We start from the raw sequence: 15,941 nt of genomic DNA on the forward strand, positions 1-15,941 counted from the left end.
TGTGTAAAATGGTGCCGTCGTTGAGAGTCGTGACGACGGCAAGAAAGTAAAATGTGGCTTATTGTGATCCGAGTGTGACACAGACTACACACTAGTGCACCAGTTAGAACAACTTCCTCTTTCCGATCCTTATGGAAGCAAGACGGTCAAAGTCCAATTTTGGGTTTTATTTGGAAAAGTTGCTTTTGCGTTGCTCACTCCAAATCGACCTCCAGCTGGCACGGAGCCGAGCCTTGAATACAGGACCATAGTCCGTATATGGAACAGGCACAGTGGTGACAGTGTCAGAGCAAATAGATTTAGCTCCAGTGTCGGCGAGCTCGTTCCCGCGAATACCAATGTCGCCCGGTATCCAGAAAAACTGGATAGAAGTAGATGTTAAAGAGAAATAGGTCAGTCGGTTTTAAATATCGGCAAGAACAGGGTTTGAACTAACGTGAAGCGATTCTAGGGCCAGTAGAGAACTAAGCGAGTCTGTATAAATAGTGCAGTTTGAGTATTGCTTAGCTTCTATGTGATCCAGGGCAAGAGAAATGGCGTACAGTTCAGCAGTGAACATAAAAGCTGTAGAGAGGATTCTGTGCACAACCACTGAGCCGCAACAAACCATGGCAGATCCCACACAGTTATCTGATTTTGAACCATCCGTATAAATTGGAATGGAAAGATGGTTCAAAAGATGTTCAGCAAATAAAAGATGGTACTTCCAATCGGGGGTATCTGCTTTTCTCAGATGGCTTAAAGATATGTCACATTTGGGGACTGCAATAAGCCATGGTGGGATGAGCTGACCAGTGGATACAGCAATGGACAGTCCCAATTCATCCAACTGCACCTGGATACGAAGGCCAAAAGGAGTAATGGCAAACCATCTGTTCTGAAAAAGTCTGTCCAACTAAGGAAGGAAAACACAACCCCAGGTGGGAAGCTTTGGTAAGGAAAGAGGTTTCGAAGCATATAGTAAAGACAGTTGCAAATGGCAGAGATGCAAAGAATGTTCATGAGACTCTATGTATAAGCTCTCAACGGGATGATGTGCAAAAGTCCCAGTGCAGAGCCAAAGTCCTTGATGATGAATGGGGCCCAGCATCATTAAGACCGATGGTCTGGCAAAGCCATAGACCAGTGATCTATAGTCGAGTTTCGATCCAATAAGAGCACGATATATCTTTAGCATAGAACATCGATCTACTCCCCAAGTGATGGTAGAGAGAACACGGAGGATGTTCAGTGCTCTTGTATATTTGACCTGTAGCTGCTTGATGTGTGGTTTAAAGGTCAACTTACAGTCAAAAATAAGCCCCAAGAACTTTTGTCTCAGGGACCAAATGGCAGCATAACTTCACTAATACAGGGTTCAGGATCAGGGTGAATACCCTGTTGATGGTAAAAGTGCTTGCAAACGGTTTTAGAGAGAGAGAAATTAAAGCTGTTTGCTGTAGTCCACTTCAGTAAACAATCCAGGGCAGTCTGTAACTGCTACTCAGTATACCTCATGTTCGACCACTGACATGAGATGTGAACGTCGTCGACATAGAGCCCGTTTGCAGCAGTGAGGGAGTTGTTCAGTGATGGCATTAATTTTTATACTAAAAATGTGTGACACTCAAAACACAGCCCTAAGGGACTCCAATTTCCTATAGAATATTATGGGAAAGTGTCAAACCCACATGAATTCGGAATATCCTATCCATTGAAAACAATTTAATAAAAATGGGCAAATAGCCACATAACCCACACATATGGAGGTCTCGCAAAATGCCATACCTTCGTGTTGTATCATAAGCCTCTTCAATGTCAAAGAATATTGACACAAGATGTTGTACTTAGAGAAAGCCTTCTCTGATTGACGTTTGAAGTCGATTCAGGTCGTCCACGGTGGAGTGCTGTCGTTGGACCTCACACTTGGTGGGCGAGAGAAGATTATTCTATTCGAGGAACGAAACAAGATGAGCATTAACCATCCTCTCTCAGGTCTTACAGAGACATCTCGACAAAGCAATTGGACGGTAGTTTGAAGGAATCTTAGTGGAAAACGTGTCGATGTTTTGGAAAAACATTGAACAGCTTATTGTATAATACAGTCAATTACTGCTGCCACTTAGTCACCTATTGATGGCTTACAGAGGAAGGTATGATGACGTCCTGCAAGAGCAGTGAAAGAGGGTCAGTTTGCTTGATCCAGCTCTCATCGGGGCATGCGGGTCGGGTGGCATCGACCATGGCCAGTCTCTCTCAAAATTATAGGAAAATGATCACTGCCTCGTGAAAAATGGGAGAATAGTGAAGGGACAAATTGATAGATCAGTAGCAGTAATGAACTGAATAGGTGCATGAAAATACTTAGAAGAACCAGTACTGAAAAGAGAAAGATTGTGATCAGAAAGCATACGCTCTACAAAGCGATCCCTCCTGTCAATATCAGCACTTCCCCAGAAAGGATAATGTCTATTAAAGTCCCCCAGGATTAAAAAAGGGAGACGGCAACTGTTCAATGAGGGCAACAAGGTCTAATTGATCATCTGTCTCTCCAGACGACCGGTAGATAGAACAAACAGTGATGGTATGACCCAAGGAAACACGGATGGCTACGGCCTCCAAGGGTGTGTCGAGTGGCAAAGACAGGGTGGGCACATACTGATCAACCAACAGTGCTACCCCTCCATGCACTCGACCATCACACAGCCTGTCATTTCTGTACAAATAAAACTGCAGAAAGGTGACTGTATCGGCAGGTTGCAGAAATGTTTCCTGTAAGGAAAGACATGCAGGATGGTAGGAAACAATCAGTGTTTTGATGTCATCCAGATTAGAACGTAAACCTCGACAGTTCCATTGTATCAAGGTGGCCATTTTTAATTACGTGTAGGCGAATTGGGTGGAGAACCCTTCTGTTTACGACCACGTCATTTTTCCTTATTGTCCTTATTCGAGGGAGGTCTATCGGCCTCCATGGATCCTGACCTGGGTCGATTAGGCAGGTCTTTGCTGTTGGAAGAAGTTTCCAGTGACTGAGGACGCGAACGAATGATTGTTTTGCATCTTGGGGTGGGAGAAGAAAATGTATCCGAGGAAATGCCTGTACCCAGAAGCAAAGGATGTGGATCTTAGAGATTGTTGAAATGTATATAAGGGACAGAGATGGGTGTTGAAGTTGATTCATCAACTTTTTAACCATGGAGATCAAAAGGCTTTTCATTTGTTTTAAGAACGAATCTTCTGGAGGCACAGAGAGATCTGTCTGCACTCCCACTGTAGTTGTGGAACGAAGTGCAGCATCATACACCCGAGATGAAGCAGTGGACAGCAATTTTTGAGCATCAGGATAAAAATGTTTTGAATTGTTTTCAAATGGTGCACCTCTTTTTCTTCTAACAATTTATGGCAAGAACGAAAGTAGGATGGGTGAGAGCCATTGAAATTGACGCAATGAGGGTCCATTTCACACTCCTAGGTAAATGGTCCTTGCGACCACAACGAGCACACGTCAGGGAACCACGACATGACGTCTTTAAGTGACCGAACTTCTGATACTGGAAACATCGGAGAGGATTTGGAATATACGGCCGTATCTTGCAATTTAGATAACCTGCCTTGATGGTGACAAGTGGACGTGGTGATGTAAATTTCAGAACGAGGATATTGGTCGGCATCGTAATTCCATCTTTACGAGTCGAGATACATCTCACTACAGAAACACTTTGAGTGAAGAAACCAGCGAGAATCCCTGACTCGGGGATGTTCTTCAAATCCCCCTCAACAAGAACTCCTCGTAACGAATTCAAAGTAGCACGAGGTGTAACCTCATTAGGGATATCCCAAATTGCCTTTGAATTCAAGAGTTCACTATGTTGAGATGTGAATATTTGGAGAGCCAACAAGTCCCTCCAATCCCTTTTGAATAAAAAAGAGGGCATTTGTCCTGAAGGTTTGTCTGAAAGAGAAAGTAGGATAAGAAAATGAGGTACAACAGGTGGTACAGCTGTTAAAGATTGCTGCTCAAAAACTTCAAAACGTGGTCGTTTACCTATAGACTGTTTTTTCACTATTTTATTTAAATTTTTATTTCAAGGATCAATAATAAAAATGGGAGATTTCGGTATTCATTGAGGGGACGCACTACAATGTCAAACAAGGACACTGCAGCAACGCCAGGGTTTCGTGAGCACTATACCCAAACACCAGCATCAGATTCGATGTCCACAACACCTGTTGAGAACTTCCAACACTGGTACTTGGTTGACCCTAATTCAAGTAGACCAGTCGATTGACCCAAGAAGGGCCACTCCAAGGCCGCCCGTCTACAGGAATTCAAGGCCAAAGTGATGTGTTAGGGTTGGACCCCTCAACCACCAGGATCCTCTCCTCCCGTTTACGGGTCGTCACGCACGGCAAACACGTGGGTGTATGTTTTGATATCAGAGGAGGTAAACTGAAAAACAGAACCTTCCCTGAGAGGTCCCCTCCCCACGTACAGGAAACCACACCGAGGGGGGTAAAATATGAGGCTAATTATTTGTGCAGGGCTTCAGCACCACCCCTTCACATATGCTATTATAGTTAAAGGTTACCATATATAATCTGACATCTTGAACTGATAAAAAACAGCTTTTTACAACATTATTAACAAATGAAATGCAATTTTAAGGCCCCATTCTTATCAAAGGAGACCTCTAATTTATTAAAGTACAACAAAACAAAAGGTCTGTAAAAGTTAAACAGTAAAGTATACATAAGAACACCTTAACAAGTAAATATAACGAAACATCCTTAAATATACATTAAAATAAAACTTAAGTAGTATATACAGATGCACATACAAGAATCAATCCTTCAACAGCTACTGATATATGTCTTTTCAGAATTAATCAGCATATAAAAAGCAATGAGAAATCACACACAATCACAAAAAAATAAACTAAATAAGAAATATGAACTAATGAATATGAAGAAAAATTATGTCTACTTTTGGTGTAGAAAGCTATAAAAAGCTCATTCATAGGAATAAAAGCAAATGGAAAAAAGAGAATGAATGCCGTCCTGTAATAAAGTCACATGTTTAAAACACTTTAACAATTATTGAGTTGTTTTTTTCTCAAATAAAAGGTTTAACTTAGGTATCAAAATGCATACAAGGTAAAAGAAAAACCCTTTAACTTATGTAAACAACTTTCTTTATCAAAGTATGCGTAATCCCTTAAGATATTTACATTTAAAAAATGAGTTTTCAATTAAAACTACATATTAAAGTGAAAAGAAGGAAACTTTCTACCATTCCTTGCTCATTCATACTCGTGTATATCAAACCTCTTACAGTATTTAGGAAAGATTTTCTTTCTGGGTGGCACACACTGTATTGCACTCTTACCAGTGGTGAATATTTCAATTTACTCATAGCCAGAAGAACCACAATCAAATGTTAGTAAAAGCAGTTATATCTGGATGCTAAAGGTGGAATATTTCTTGCAACAGAGCTCTGGGGATCACTTTCTGCAGTACTGTTGAAGCATCATTCCCTGTGCGTTTATAGCAATGTTAGAGCACACTTTTTTACACTTGAAATTCCTTGAACACGTGCTACAGAATACGTACATTTCTCTATTAGTACTGAATGGGGCATGATCTTGATGGACAACAAGGAATGTCCATGGTTGGATATGTTCCTTTAGTTTTCATTCCAACACGAATGAAGCATTAACTTTGACATCCGCCTGACAGTGGAATCTGCTACTTCATGTTAGTCATGTGTTGCCTTTATTATGGTAGAAAGAGCAAAGATTTAACTTTCACATGGTGTCCAGGGTCAGGACATTCTATGAATACACACGTTATTCCTGTTTGACAAGACAGTCCATTTACATTTCAGTGCTATATGCCTGGGCAATGAGCTATGACAAAGATCGTTCTTGCAACATTCTTATTAAATATGTTATCATCCTCTCTGGATTCTTAACGTTTAATAACTACTTCAATAAAGTATGGTTCACAAATGGCAAACCTCCTGCCATGTAAATAATGGTTACAGTGTTTTACGAAGACAACCACTGCAAGCAGCTGTTACTTTGTTGTACAATACCTGCATCTGGGAGCCGAAATTTTATTACTAACATTCACAATTACATTCTCCATTCTATCTTGCATAGTAATAATATTTCTCCAACTTTACTGTCGCTGGCATTGGTATCAAGGAGTAACTTACAGGTTTTATGGATAGACAAGTAACATAATAAAGCAAGTAAATATCGACCGTAAGTATCTATCTAACGTCAAAGGGTCGTAGGTGAACTGTTTATTCAATTAAATACCAATTAAATATAGCACTGTTTATCTCGTTTCCTGAATATTACAAAAGTGGTGGGCCTATGAGTTAAATTTGTTACATATATGTTCTTTGTTACTTTCTCCCATGGCTTACTTTTATATTTGGTGCTTTAGAACGGTTTGTTAAAATATATATATATATACTCTTCAAAAAAAAGAAACGCAAAAGGCAAAATATGAGACAAATTGTTAACAAGTTTATTCCGGGTAGTTCTGTATGACATGTGTGAAACTTTGCACGTTCACTGCTGAACACCTGAACTTTGGATGTTCAGTCTGCAAAGGCGAAGTCCACGCTCACTAGGTGAAGTTTAACGTCACTCAACGTCAATAACGAGTATGCCCCCGTGAGCATCAATAACTGCTTGGCATCTCCTGCCCATGGAAGCGATGAGATGACGAATCACATCCTGTGGAATGGCTGTCCACTCAGCCTACAAAGCTGCTGCAAGCTGAGGTAGAGTCTGCGGTTGAGGTTGTTGCCGTCGCAGACGTAGGTCCAACTCGTCCCAAAGATGTTCGATGGGGTTTAAATCTGGTGATCTGGAAGGCCAGGGAAGAACGTTGATGTTGTGGTGTCTCAAGAAGACAGTGGTGAGTCAGGATGTGTGAGGACGGGTGTTGTCATGTTGAAAAACGTCGTTGACGTTCACCATGATGGGTTGCACATGGGGCCTAAGAATCTCGTCGACGTATCGTTGAGCCATATGATTCCCTCGAATGTGCAAAAGGTCTGTTCTGGCATTGTATGCCATGGCAGCCCACATCATGACGCTGCCACCACCAAATCTGTCAACATCCTGCACACAGTTTGCTGCAAAACGTTCACCTCGGCGACGGTAAACACGGGTCCTTCCATCCTGCCTACGAAGCATAAAACGTGATTCATCGCTGAACCAAACATGCCTCCATCGTCGATGAGGCCATACCCGATGTGCCCGAGTCCACTGCAGCTGTGCTTGACGATGTTGCTGGGTGAGGATGACGCCTCTGACTGGATGTCGAGGTCGGATTCCTGCATCTCGTAGACGGTTGCGTACCGTCTGATCGGAAATCCTACGCAGCCCTGGTATGGTTGAAGCAGTAGACGTTGCAGTGGTGGTCCTATCCCGAAGGTGACGTAACCGGATGTTGCGTTATTGTGCGGGCGTGGTCACACGAGGTCTGCCAGATCGTGGACGGTCACGAATTGATCCATGTTTTTGGTGACGATTCCATAGCCTTGTGATGGTGCTTGGGTGGACATTCACAGCTCTGGCAACATCTGATCGAGATTCGCCTTCTTCCAAACGACCAATGGCGTTGTTGCGTTGTGCTACAGTCAGTCTTGGCGTAACTGTATTGCGTGTCGGTGGCTTAACACTGAGCTATGGAAACCGAGAACCCGTCACTTTTATAGGGATTTTGCACTTGCAGAACATGCAGATCTCTCAAACAAATTTGTTGGACACGCATGCGTTTTGGCAAAAAATCCAACGTTTTCCTCTGTTTTCAAAGTGCACAACTTTTATTGTCATTTTGGTCTGACAATCAGTGCATTAACACGCGTAACATCACCTACTCTGAGCTTGTAACGTTAGATATATTTCTCTCTAAAATAACAAAAATATCCCTTTTGCGTTTCTTGTTTTGAAGAGTATATGTATTTTCGATACGATTTTTATTTTTTAAAAAAGTAATACAAAATCACTATTGCATCGCTCCAGATGATAAAAATCCAAGCTTGTACGACCTATATTGTGCTACCGTGTCTATATAATATACACAAAAACACTCTTACCTAGAAATCAAACTTATCCTGTTGTTTACTCTGGTACTGGAGAACACTTTATTTGCTACTTGAACGGACATTCTTGTTAACGTTGCATAGATTACTTCTACGTCTGCCAACTGGAAAATTTTCCAGTGAGACGTAAACCTGTTTACCTTGAATACCCCTGCGATGACCTCATGTAAACGTTTTGACGAGACTCTCGGTAATTTGATTCGTTTCCTGGGAATGTGTTGTTGTTGTTTGTTTTTTTACATTTGTGGTTTAAGGAGCGGACGCTATGGTCAGAGAACGTCGTATATATTTTATAAACATACACACAAAAGAAAATTGCACATATATTGTTTGTGTGTAACTATTGAATCTGCTTTTACCTTCACAGATATACAAAATTTCTTGTCCAACTTGTGTTTATTATGGGATACAATGTTTTATGTTTCTAATGTTTCCTGTACGTAATGGCTGAGAAGTTTCTTAAAAGATAAATATCATGCTAATATTTCAATATGTAAATTAACAGAGAATATAACATTCTCACACCCTTATCCAACAAATTTTCGTACAAAATCGCTTCTTAAATATTAATTTTATTCCTCAGTTTTAAAATGATGTTATTGATCAGTGTGTATCAAGATTTCTTTTTCTTTGAATTTATAAAGCAAACGTTTTGTTGTTTAATCTCCAATTTCATGACGTTTTACCAGATTAATCTATCAATATAAGGCAATTTAAATAAAACAATAAGAACAGAAATAACAAGTCCTCGTAAGTCAACTAATGATAACTACAAAAACTGAGCAAAATATCGAAAAATAAATCTGTAAAAATATTGTTGAAAATTATTTATAATAGAGTGTGGTTTGCATTCAGTTTCGTGCAGTCTAAATGCATGAGAGGCATCTGCACTGGCCATTCTTGATTTAGCAACTTCATGATAGAGGGAAAGTAGATAGTCAACACCATCTACCACCAACTCTTGAGCTACTTTTAACGAATAGTGCGATTGGCCGTAACTTTATAACAGCATTCTCTAATTTTAATTCAAGTGTGTAGAAAACTCTAATTAACAGCATAAATTTAACGCTGTTCTATGTTAAACATTGCTGATAGAGAACACTTGAAACATCTAAGAAAAGTCAAAAGGTACTAACGTTTTTGTTCACCCCATTTGGTTTGTTGTTTTCAATAGATTGCAACTATTAACAAATACCATCAATTAGCATTCTTTAAAATATCGTCGTCACCATAACTTTAGTTCCCCAGTAGCTCACAGGTATATTTGCAGTTTATTACGCTAAAAATTAGGTTCTGATACCGGTGGTAGGCAGAGCATGCATAACACATAGTGTAGCCTTGAGATTAACAGCAGTTAAACCATCAATATTAATCGCATTTAGTTTTTTTGGTTTGTTTTTCGCGCAAAGGTATAAGAAAGGCTATCTACCCTAAATTTAGTAGTGACAGACTTTTACCAACGATTGATGGAATTAAACATCAAATTATAACGCCACCACGGCTTGAAGGGAAAGCACGATCGACGACAAAGAATTCGACCCATGAGCCTCAGATCGCGAGTCGATCGACCCGTAACCTGAGGGTCGCGGGATCGAATCCCGGTCGCACCAAACATGCTCGCCCGTTTAGCCGTGGGGGCGTTATGTGACGATCAATCCCACTATTCACCGGTAAACGAGTAGCCCAAGAGTTGGCGGTGATGACTAGCTGCCTTCCCTCTAGTCTTACACGACTAACTTTGGGACGGCTAGCACAGATAGCTCCCGTGTAGCTTTACACGAAATTCGAATCAAACCAAGTGAAAGTACCATAATTTTATAATTAGCGTGAGCTAAACACATTAATTAAACGCAAGTTTTCTAGTTCAGCTATTAAAGTATTAAATTAGTCCTAATGTATTTATTTTTATCAATCAAATTTATGGGCTATGATTCCTGTCATTATTTAATGGGTTGGCAATATCGACATCGGATTTCATATTTTATTTTACTCAAATAATAAATTTTTGTCTTACATTTCACGTGTTCTTCATTTGATGCTTGAGTATTTGTAATTGTAATAATATTTTTGAGAACTTTACACTGTATTAGAAGCTTCAGTGTGTGAATTTTTTTGTCACGCGTACGATAACAGTGAAAACATTTTGTCTGAGTTTTTAAACGTTTCACTATCACGAAAATGTTACATGTATGGTGTGTTCAGTTCTCTTCTGATTATCACAATGTACCTGTATTTACATAGAATTTGAAGTATACGTAACATAAATGCTAAAATTTATTCTTGATGAACTAATGAGCAATCAGTATGAATAACAATCAAACATTCAATTTTCTCTAGTTAAGGGTTACTGATGAGAGGTGTAATCCTCCAAAATCAGTAAAATACAAAAATAAGCAGTGAATAGAATTATAGATTGGGTTTCGTGTTTATTATTAGTGTATCTTAACAGCGTATGTACTGAATGATTAAGAACATAGTAGTAGCATGGATGTCATGTTCTCTTCATAAACCTTACTGAATGTCAGTTTATTGTGGTGAGTGAAAGACAACTGAAAACGCCATTTATATAACAAACATACAGTTCACCATTAGAATATGTCTAGTGTGTGGGTGTGTGTATATATATAAATTAATTTTTTTATTTAGTATTATTATTAGCTCTCATCCAGTGCTTCTGACCAGGAGGTAGAGTTCCTCCAAACCAAATATAACTCAGACGTGTTAAACCACAGATTTGCCTTCATTATCTATTTTAAAACTGTTTTATTTCCTCATTATCATTGTTCAAAGCAAAACCTTACCAATGATAAGGAAAATGATGATTTTCAAAGAAATAACATGAATAAAATACAAATAAAACACATTGTTTCCCAAACTCACCATTTTCTTGAATTGAAAATGAATTTCCAAAAAATAATTTCCCCTCACACTACACCTATTATTCAACTGCCAGGATTTTTTCTTTTGCCCATTTAATCACTGGTCTGATATTTTCTCGCTTGCTCAAATCTTTTATACCACACTTAATTGCCCTTGGCAATATTATTTTGGTGACACTCTTCACATATGTCAAAGTGCCTCTATCTTAGTACTGGATATAAGTGCCTCATTCAGATAGTATTATCAAATTCTTGAAACTGATTCAATCCACAGCCAAACACAGCTCATAGTGGGGAGGAAACATGGAAGAGTACAAGCAGAAGGTAACTGTCATTGAAAATTTTCAATTTAAGAAAATTATCGCTCATAAAACATACCTACTTCTCCTCACACCACAGTTGGAATCCTACATTGATAAGGTAGACAGATCAGTGAGGGCATTATCCATACAGAAAACACCTGCATCGATTATTTGTGTGCAATAAATGATAGGCACCTAGTGAAGTAACTGCACTATATCCTCAACATGTATGCTCTTCACCCACAACTTAATTCATGTACTGTGGGTGGAATTTTACATGATTTATCATCACTATTGGTCAGGCCCCAACCAAATAGCCAAGGTTCTATAACTCAAGGTTTAGAATTAGAGGGCCATGGTCCTTATATCCCATGCTGATGGCATAGAGTGATGCATTCTGAGCCACCAGAACTATGAAAAGAAGGTATTCAACACTGAAAATGACAGGATCTTGTATGCCTTACTCAACTTGAGGAAACAAACTCATCCAGTCTGGAATTACAAATATTCATTCTTACTTTCCAACCATTTAAGCAAGGTAAATTCCACATGCCCTTGGAATTATGGGGAAAACATGGAACACTCAATAAACACGCTGTCATCGATTAAGGACCCCTTTTCCATGACCAATGTACTGAACCAATACTGATAGAAAATGAAGTGTCATGCTCAACCTCACCTACAAAACTGAGTGTCAAATGTGAATTGGTATTATGAATAGTCTCCCACATAGGTTGGTGCCTTTCTTGACATCATTTTGTTGTTGTTTTTAACTTTATTACAATATATCAACCACTTGTGTGATCAACATCAGGTAACCGTTGTACATTCTGTGAAATATCGTGCAAGCAACATTTACACAATAGATGACATTTACCTGATAATGGCTACACAAGTAGTTGAAATATTGTCATAAAGTTAATAAATAATCCACTCAAAAGCTTTATCTCTGAGCATTAATTTGAACTCCTTTTCTATTTGTCAAAACAAGTAAAAATATATTTCTTTTCATGTACATTTTATCACTGTATCATAACACTAATGAGAATTTAGAAAAGTCAAAACTCTCGCATTATTTGCTTAAGAAATGTAATTTAGACAATCACAGCAGACATACTACATTCAAGTAAAAGAAAAAAACAAAAAAAACTTCTTTATTCCACCCACTTTATTGGAAAAAAAAATCATTTTCTAAGTCAGAGGTTCAGTCCTATTTATCAAATTTGTTGGAATTCCTACTTCACGAAGTTGACAAACAGATAAAGATTTCAAATGTGGAAAATAAAAATTTAAGGCTGTCCAGCATATCTCTAGTAGAGGAGGAATAGGTAGCCACATTGAATATACTTCATTTGTTCTCTCCAAAGCCATGACATTCAAGATATTATGCACAATCTTAGTTGTAATTTTTGTGACACCACCAAACACCAAAAGTTCTCCATTCTGAAAAGAAATCAAACACAGTTAGTAACACAGTAATTTCAATCAGTATTCACTATTCTATTTGCAGCATGATCCTAAAACGATATTATATTTTGAGAACTTTGTTGTTCCTTTATGTTACAATTAAAGTCTGCTTTTAAAAACCTTTTAGAAATTCCCAAAACATATGAAGGTTAAAAAACACTAACAGTGTTGAAAACCAAGTCTAAATTTGTAAGATATACACATATAAGCACTAGACAATTGAAATTTCTTAAATTAGAAATGAATATCATAGAATGATTTATATAACATATTTAATTCTGCACCTTTGAAAGCTACAGTGTAAAGTTGACAGTGAGCAAATTTACTCATTTTGAGAACTTTAACATTCAAATTACTGTACAAAAACAATTACTTTGTTGATGATTTTACAAATAAAAAATTAAAATTACATGATTAACTCATATAAGGGTAATAAGATTTTGAGATATTGAATAACGTATAACAATTATTGATAGACACCTTATTTAACCTATATGACACGCATATTAGCCTACTATTTAAAACAAAATCTTAAATGAATGATATTAACAGCTTATTACAAAAGTTACATGTGGAGCAAGAAGTTTACTTTCAAAGAATCTAACCCAATCATTGTCCATTTAGGCAATTAAGTTTTCCACCATTGTTTCCAAAACAGATAGGAATCAGATTATTTTATCACATGTATGAAGTATTTGATACAAAATCAATAAAAATAAATCAAATACTTTTTAAATCTGACAATGAATTAATTTATCTGTTTCCAAACAAAAATATCTAATATCTGATGTTTAATTTTCTTTTCTTACTTTTTAATGCACTACTACATTTAATGAAAACTTGTTTTGGATTAAAATATACATATACATAAATTATTTTATGTTAAATTCTGTTTCATTGTCCACTTTGTTTACTTTCATGCTGTTGTATTGACCACAGTCAAAAATGTAGTAAATTTAAGTCTCACATTCTAAGAAATCTCTAAATTTAAAACTTAATTTCATTACTTTATAATTATTAACTTATCTTAAAGCACAATACCATATGATTTTCAAGGTTCAAGTCATGAACACACTTCATTTGAGTTACAAATAATTTTATTTCTTCTTATCCTGCAAATAAACATCTTCTAAGGCATAAGTTACAAACCTTTACCAACTCAAAGTGTTTATATACTTTTATTTAAGTCACAAATATTTTGTTTCTTCTTGTCTTGAAAATAATCATCTAACAGCTGAGTTTAATTAAAGGAAAAGGGGGGAAAAAACATTGCAAAATTAATCTTAAAAACTGAGGGTCACATTTTATCATAGTACAATACTTAGACTTAATAAAACACCAAATATAAACAAAGAAAATGGTCTCTACCTTTTAAAATACAACATTCTATAATTTTAAACTGAGAATTTATTCTTTGTATAGATTATATAAAATTTACAACCTGGCTACTAAAGGTTATGGTTCAAGCATTTCAGAGATTCTGTATTACTTACAAAATAATGTTGTAATGTGTTCTATTATTTAATATGTTCTTTTATATTATTTGTTCAAAATAATCTAAAAAGTAGTTCACTTTTTTTATAATGAATGAATTCATTTCTTTAATACATTTACTGGTAATCATGATTTTAAAAACATTTAAACACAATTTCTAGAAATAAAGTATACCTAAATTACTTTCAAAAGTTTCTTTGCTAACTGATCAGTAACAAACATTCCAACTATCTAGCCCATTGGTGAATATACTCACTAGCTCTCAAACTTTTTAACTGACACTAAACTGTTTAATTAATTTATCTCAGTTTGGCATTTTTATATTGTATTAGCTTTCTACCCTACAGTAAACTTCAAGAATTCAGAGGGACCTAAACTTTCAAACTTTCAGATTTCACACACTGAGTTCATGAAACACAACCCCCTCTAGTGAAAACAAAATGACTCAAATATTAAAATACTGCCTATAACAATATGCATTAATTTAAAAAAAAAAAGAGGGAGAGAGAGATAAACTTTGCAACCAAAACATTAAGATTTACTGGCAGTAGACAACAAATGCTAAAAAAAATTCCTTCTTTGTGGAAGTGTATTGTAAATACCAATCCTAGAATTATTAGTACATATAAAGGCAAAGCCTCTCATGAAATTTGGTTCAGCATTGCCATGTAACTGTTTTAAGATACCTTGAATTTGGTTTTTGTATACTAAGTATTCTTTATTGTTATTTTATTTCTGCATCAATTAGATTCAAAGAACTTGTTAAAAAACAAATATCTGCAAATTGAAAAGTAATTGAATTTTTTGAACAAACTGAAGTGTCTTGCTTGTCTCTAAGGGAATGTCTGTGCTGAACAGTTACTCATTTGTAAAAAACTTCTGGTGACAAATTTTTCATTCTTTCTAGTGGCATTATCTATTACTTATTACAGTCCTGAATACCAAGTATACAGTTTCAATGAAGATACTGCTATTACTTGAAATTGAAATCATGGTCACTTCATTATCTATATTAACAGGAACTAACATTTTGCAGAATTAGAACTCCATACCACATTATACTGTCACAATTTCTATTTGTTTGCACAAAAATTTGTAAATCTAATTTAGAGTTTCTTGACCAAAAGTTAAGAGAAAACTACATAGGATATGAACAAATGAATAATTAAAAAAGTTCTACATTAATATACAAAGGTAGAAAATCCATGGTGAGCATGAGTATCAATTTTTTGCACTATTGCCAATTCCTTATCTCTTGGAAAACTGAAACATCAACACAACAGAAACTTCCTTCATTTCTTTCTAAGAATGCTCAGTAATAAATTTAAATAGATCTAACAATGTAACATTAGCTCAGTATCCATGATAAATGGTTACAGTAAATTTTATTGTGCAGGTATATAAGTAGATATAATGGGATGGTACTAACAGCAAAACACTAATATTCAGGTACATTGAAAATAAATTGATAACAAAATCGTACAATAAAGAGCATAAAAAATTCATTCATTAAAATAACAAAGATAAACTCAATAAAAAGAATTAGTCATCAAACACATTTGAGAGTGACTGTATACAACTATTTCAGCTTTTAAAGCCACACCTAAAATAAATGATCACTCTTCAGAACAGCAAGTGGAAGTGATAAATTACATTGCACCTAACCTACAACATGGCTGCTAAAGATTATGG

The 15,941-nt window shown here is 36.5% G+C and overlaps 2 protein-coding genes across 5 annotated transcripts in view; both read right to left on the reverse strand.

Annotated features, from left to right (window-relative positions):
* LOC143222064 (TNF receptor-associated factor 6-like) overlaps positions 1–8,256 on the reverse strand; it is a 36,511-nt gene extending 28,255 nt beyond the window's left edge. Inside the window, exon 1 of one of the 3 annotated variants that reach the window (XR_013011979.1) lies at positions 8,102–8,225. Coding sequence is in view for 1 of the 3 variants with exons in the window: in XM_076447920.1 (XP_076304035.1) it covers positions 8,102–8,172 (71 nt within the window). In the remaining 2 variants the exon portion in view is untranslated. Of the gene's footprint in view, positions 1–8,101 lie in introns of all 3 variants that reach the window. The other 2 variants (XM_076447924.1, XM_076447920.1) reach the window with 2 other exon arrangements.
* A 3,983-nt stretch (positions 8,257–12,239) lies between these two features.
* The window catches only part of slim (scruin like at the midline), a 45,322-nt gene continuing 41,620 nt past the window's right edge, over positions 12,240–15,941 (reverse strand). For both annotated transcript variants that reach the window (XM_076447934.1, XM_076447933.1), the window contains exon 10: positions 12,240–12,731. In XM_076447934.1, the coding sequence (XP_076304049.1) occupies positions 12,480–12,731 (252 nt within the window). In that variant the 3' untranslated portion in view covers positions 12,240–12,479. The remainder of the gene's footprint in view (positions 12,732–15,941) is intronic.

Source organism: Tachypleus tridentatus, chromosome 8, assembly GCF_004210375.1.
Source record: "Tachypleus tridentatus isolate NWPU-2018 chromosome 8, ASM421037v1, whole genome shotgun sequence".
Lineage (NCBI taxonomy): Eukaryota > Metazoa > Arthropoda > Merostomata > Xiphosura > Limulidae > Tachypleus > Tachypleus tridentatus.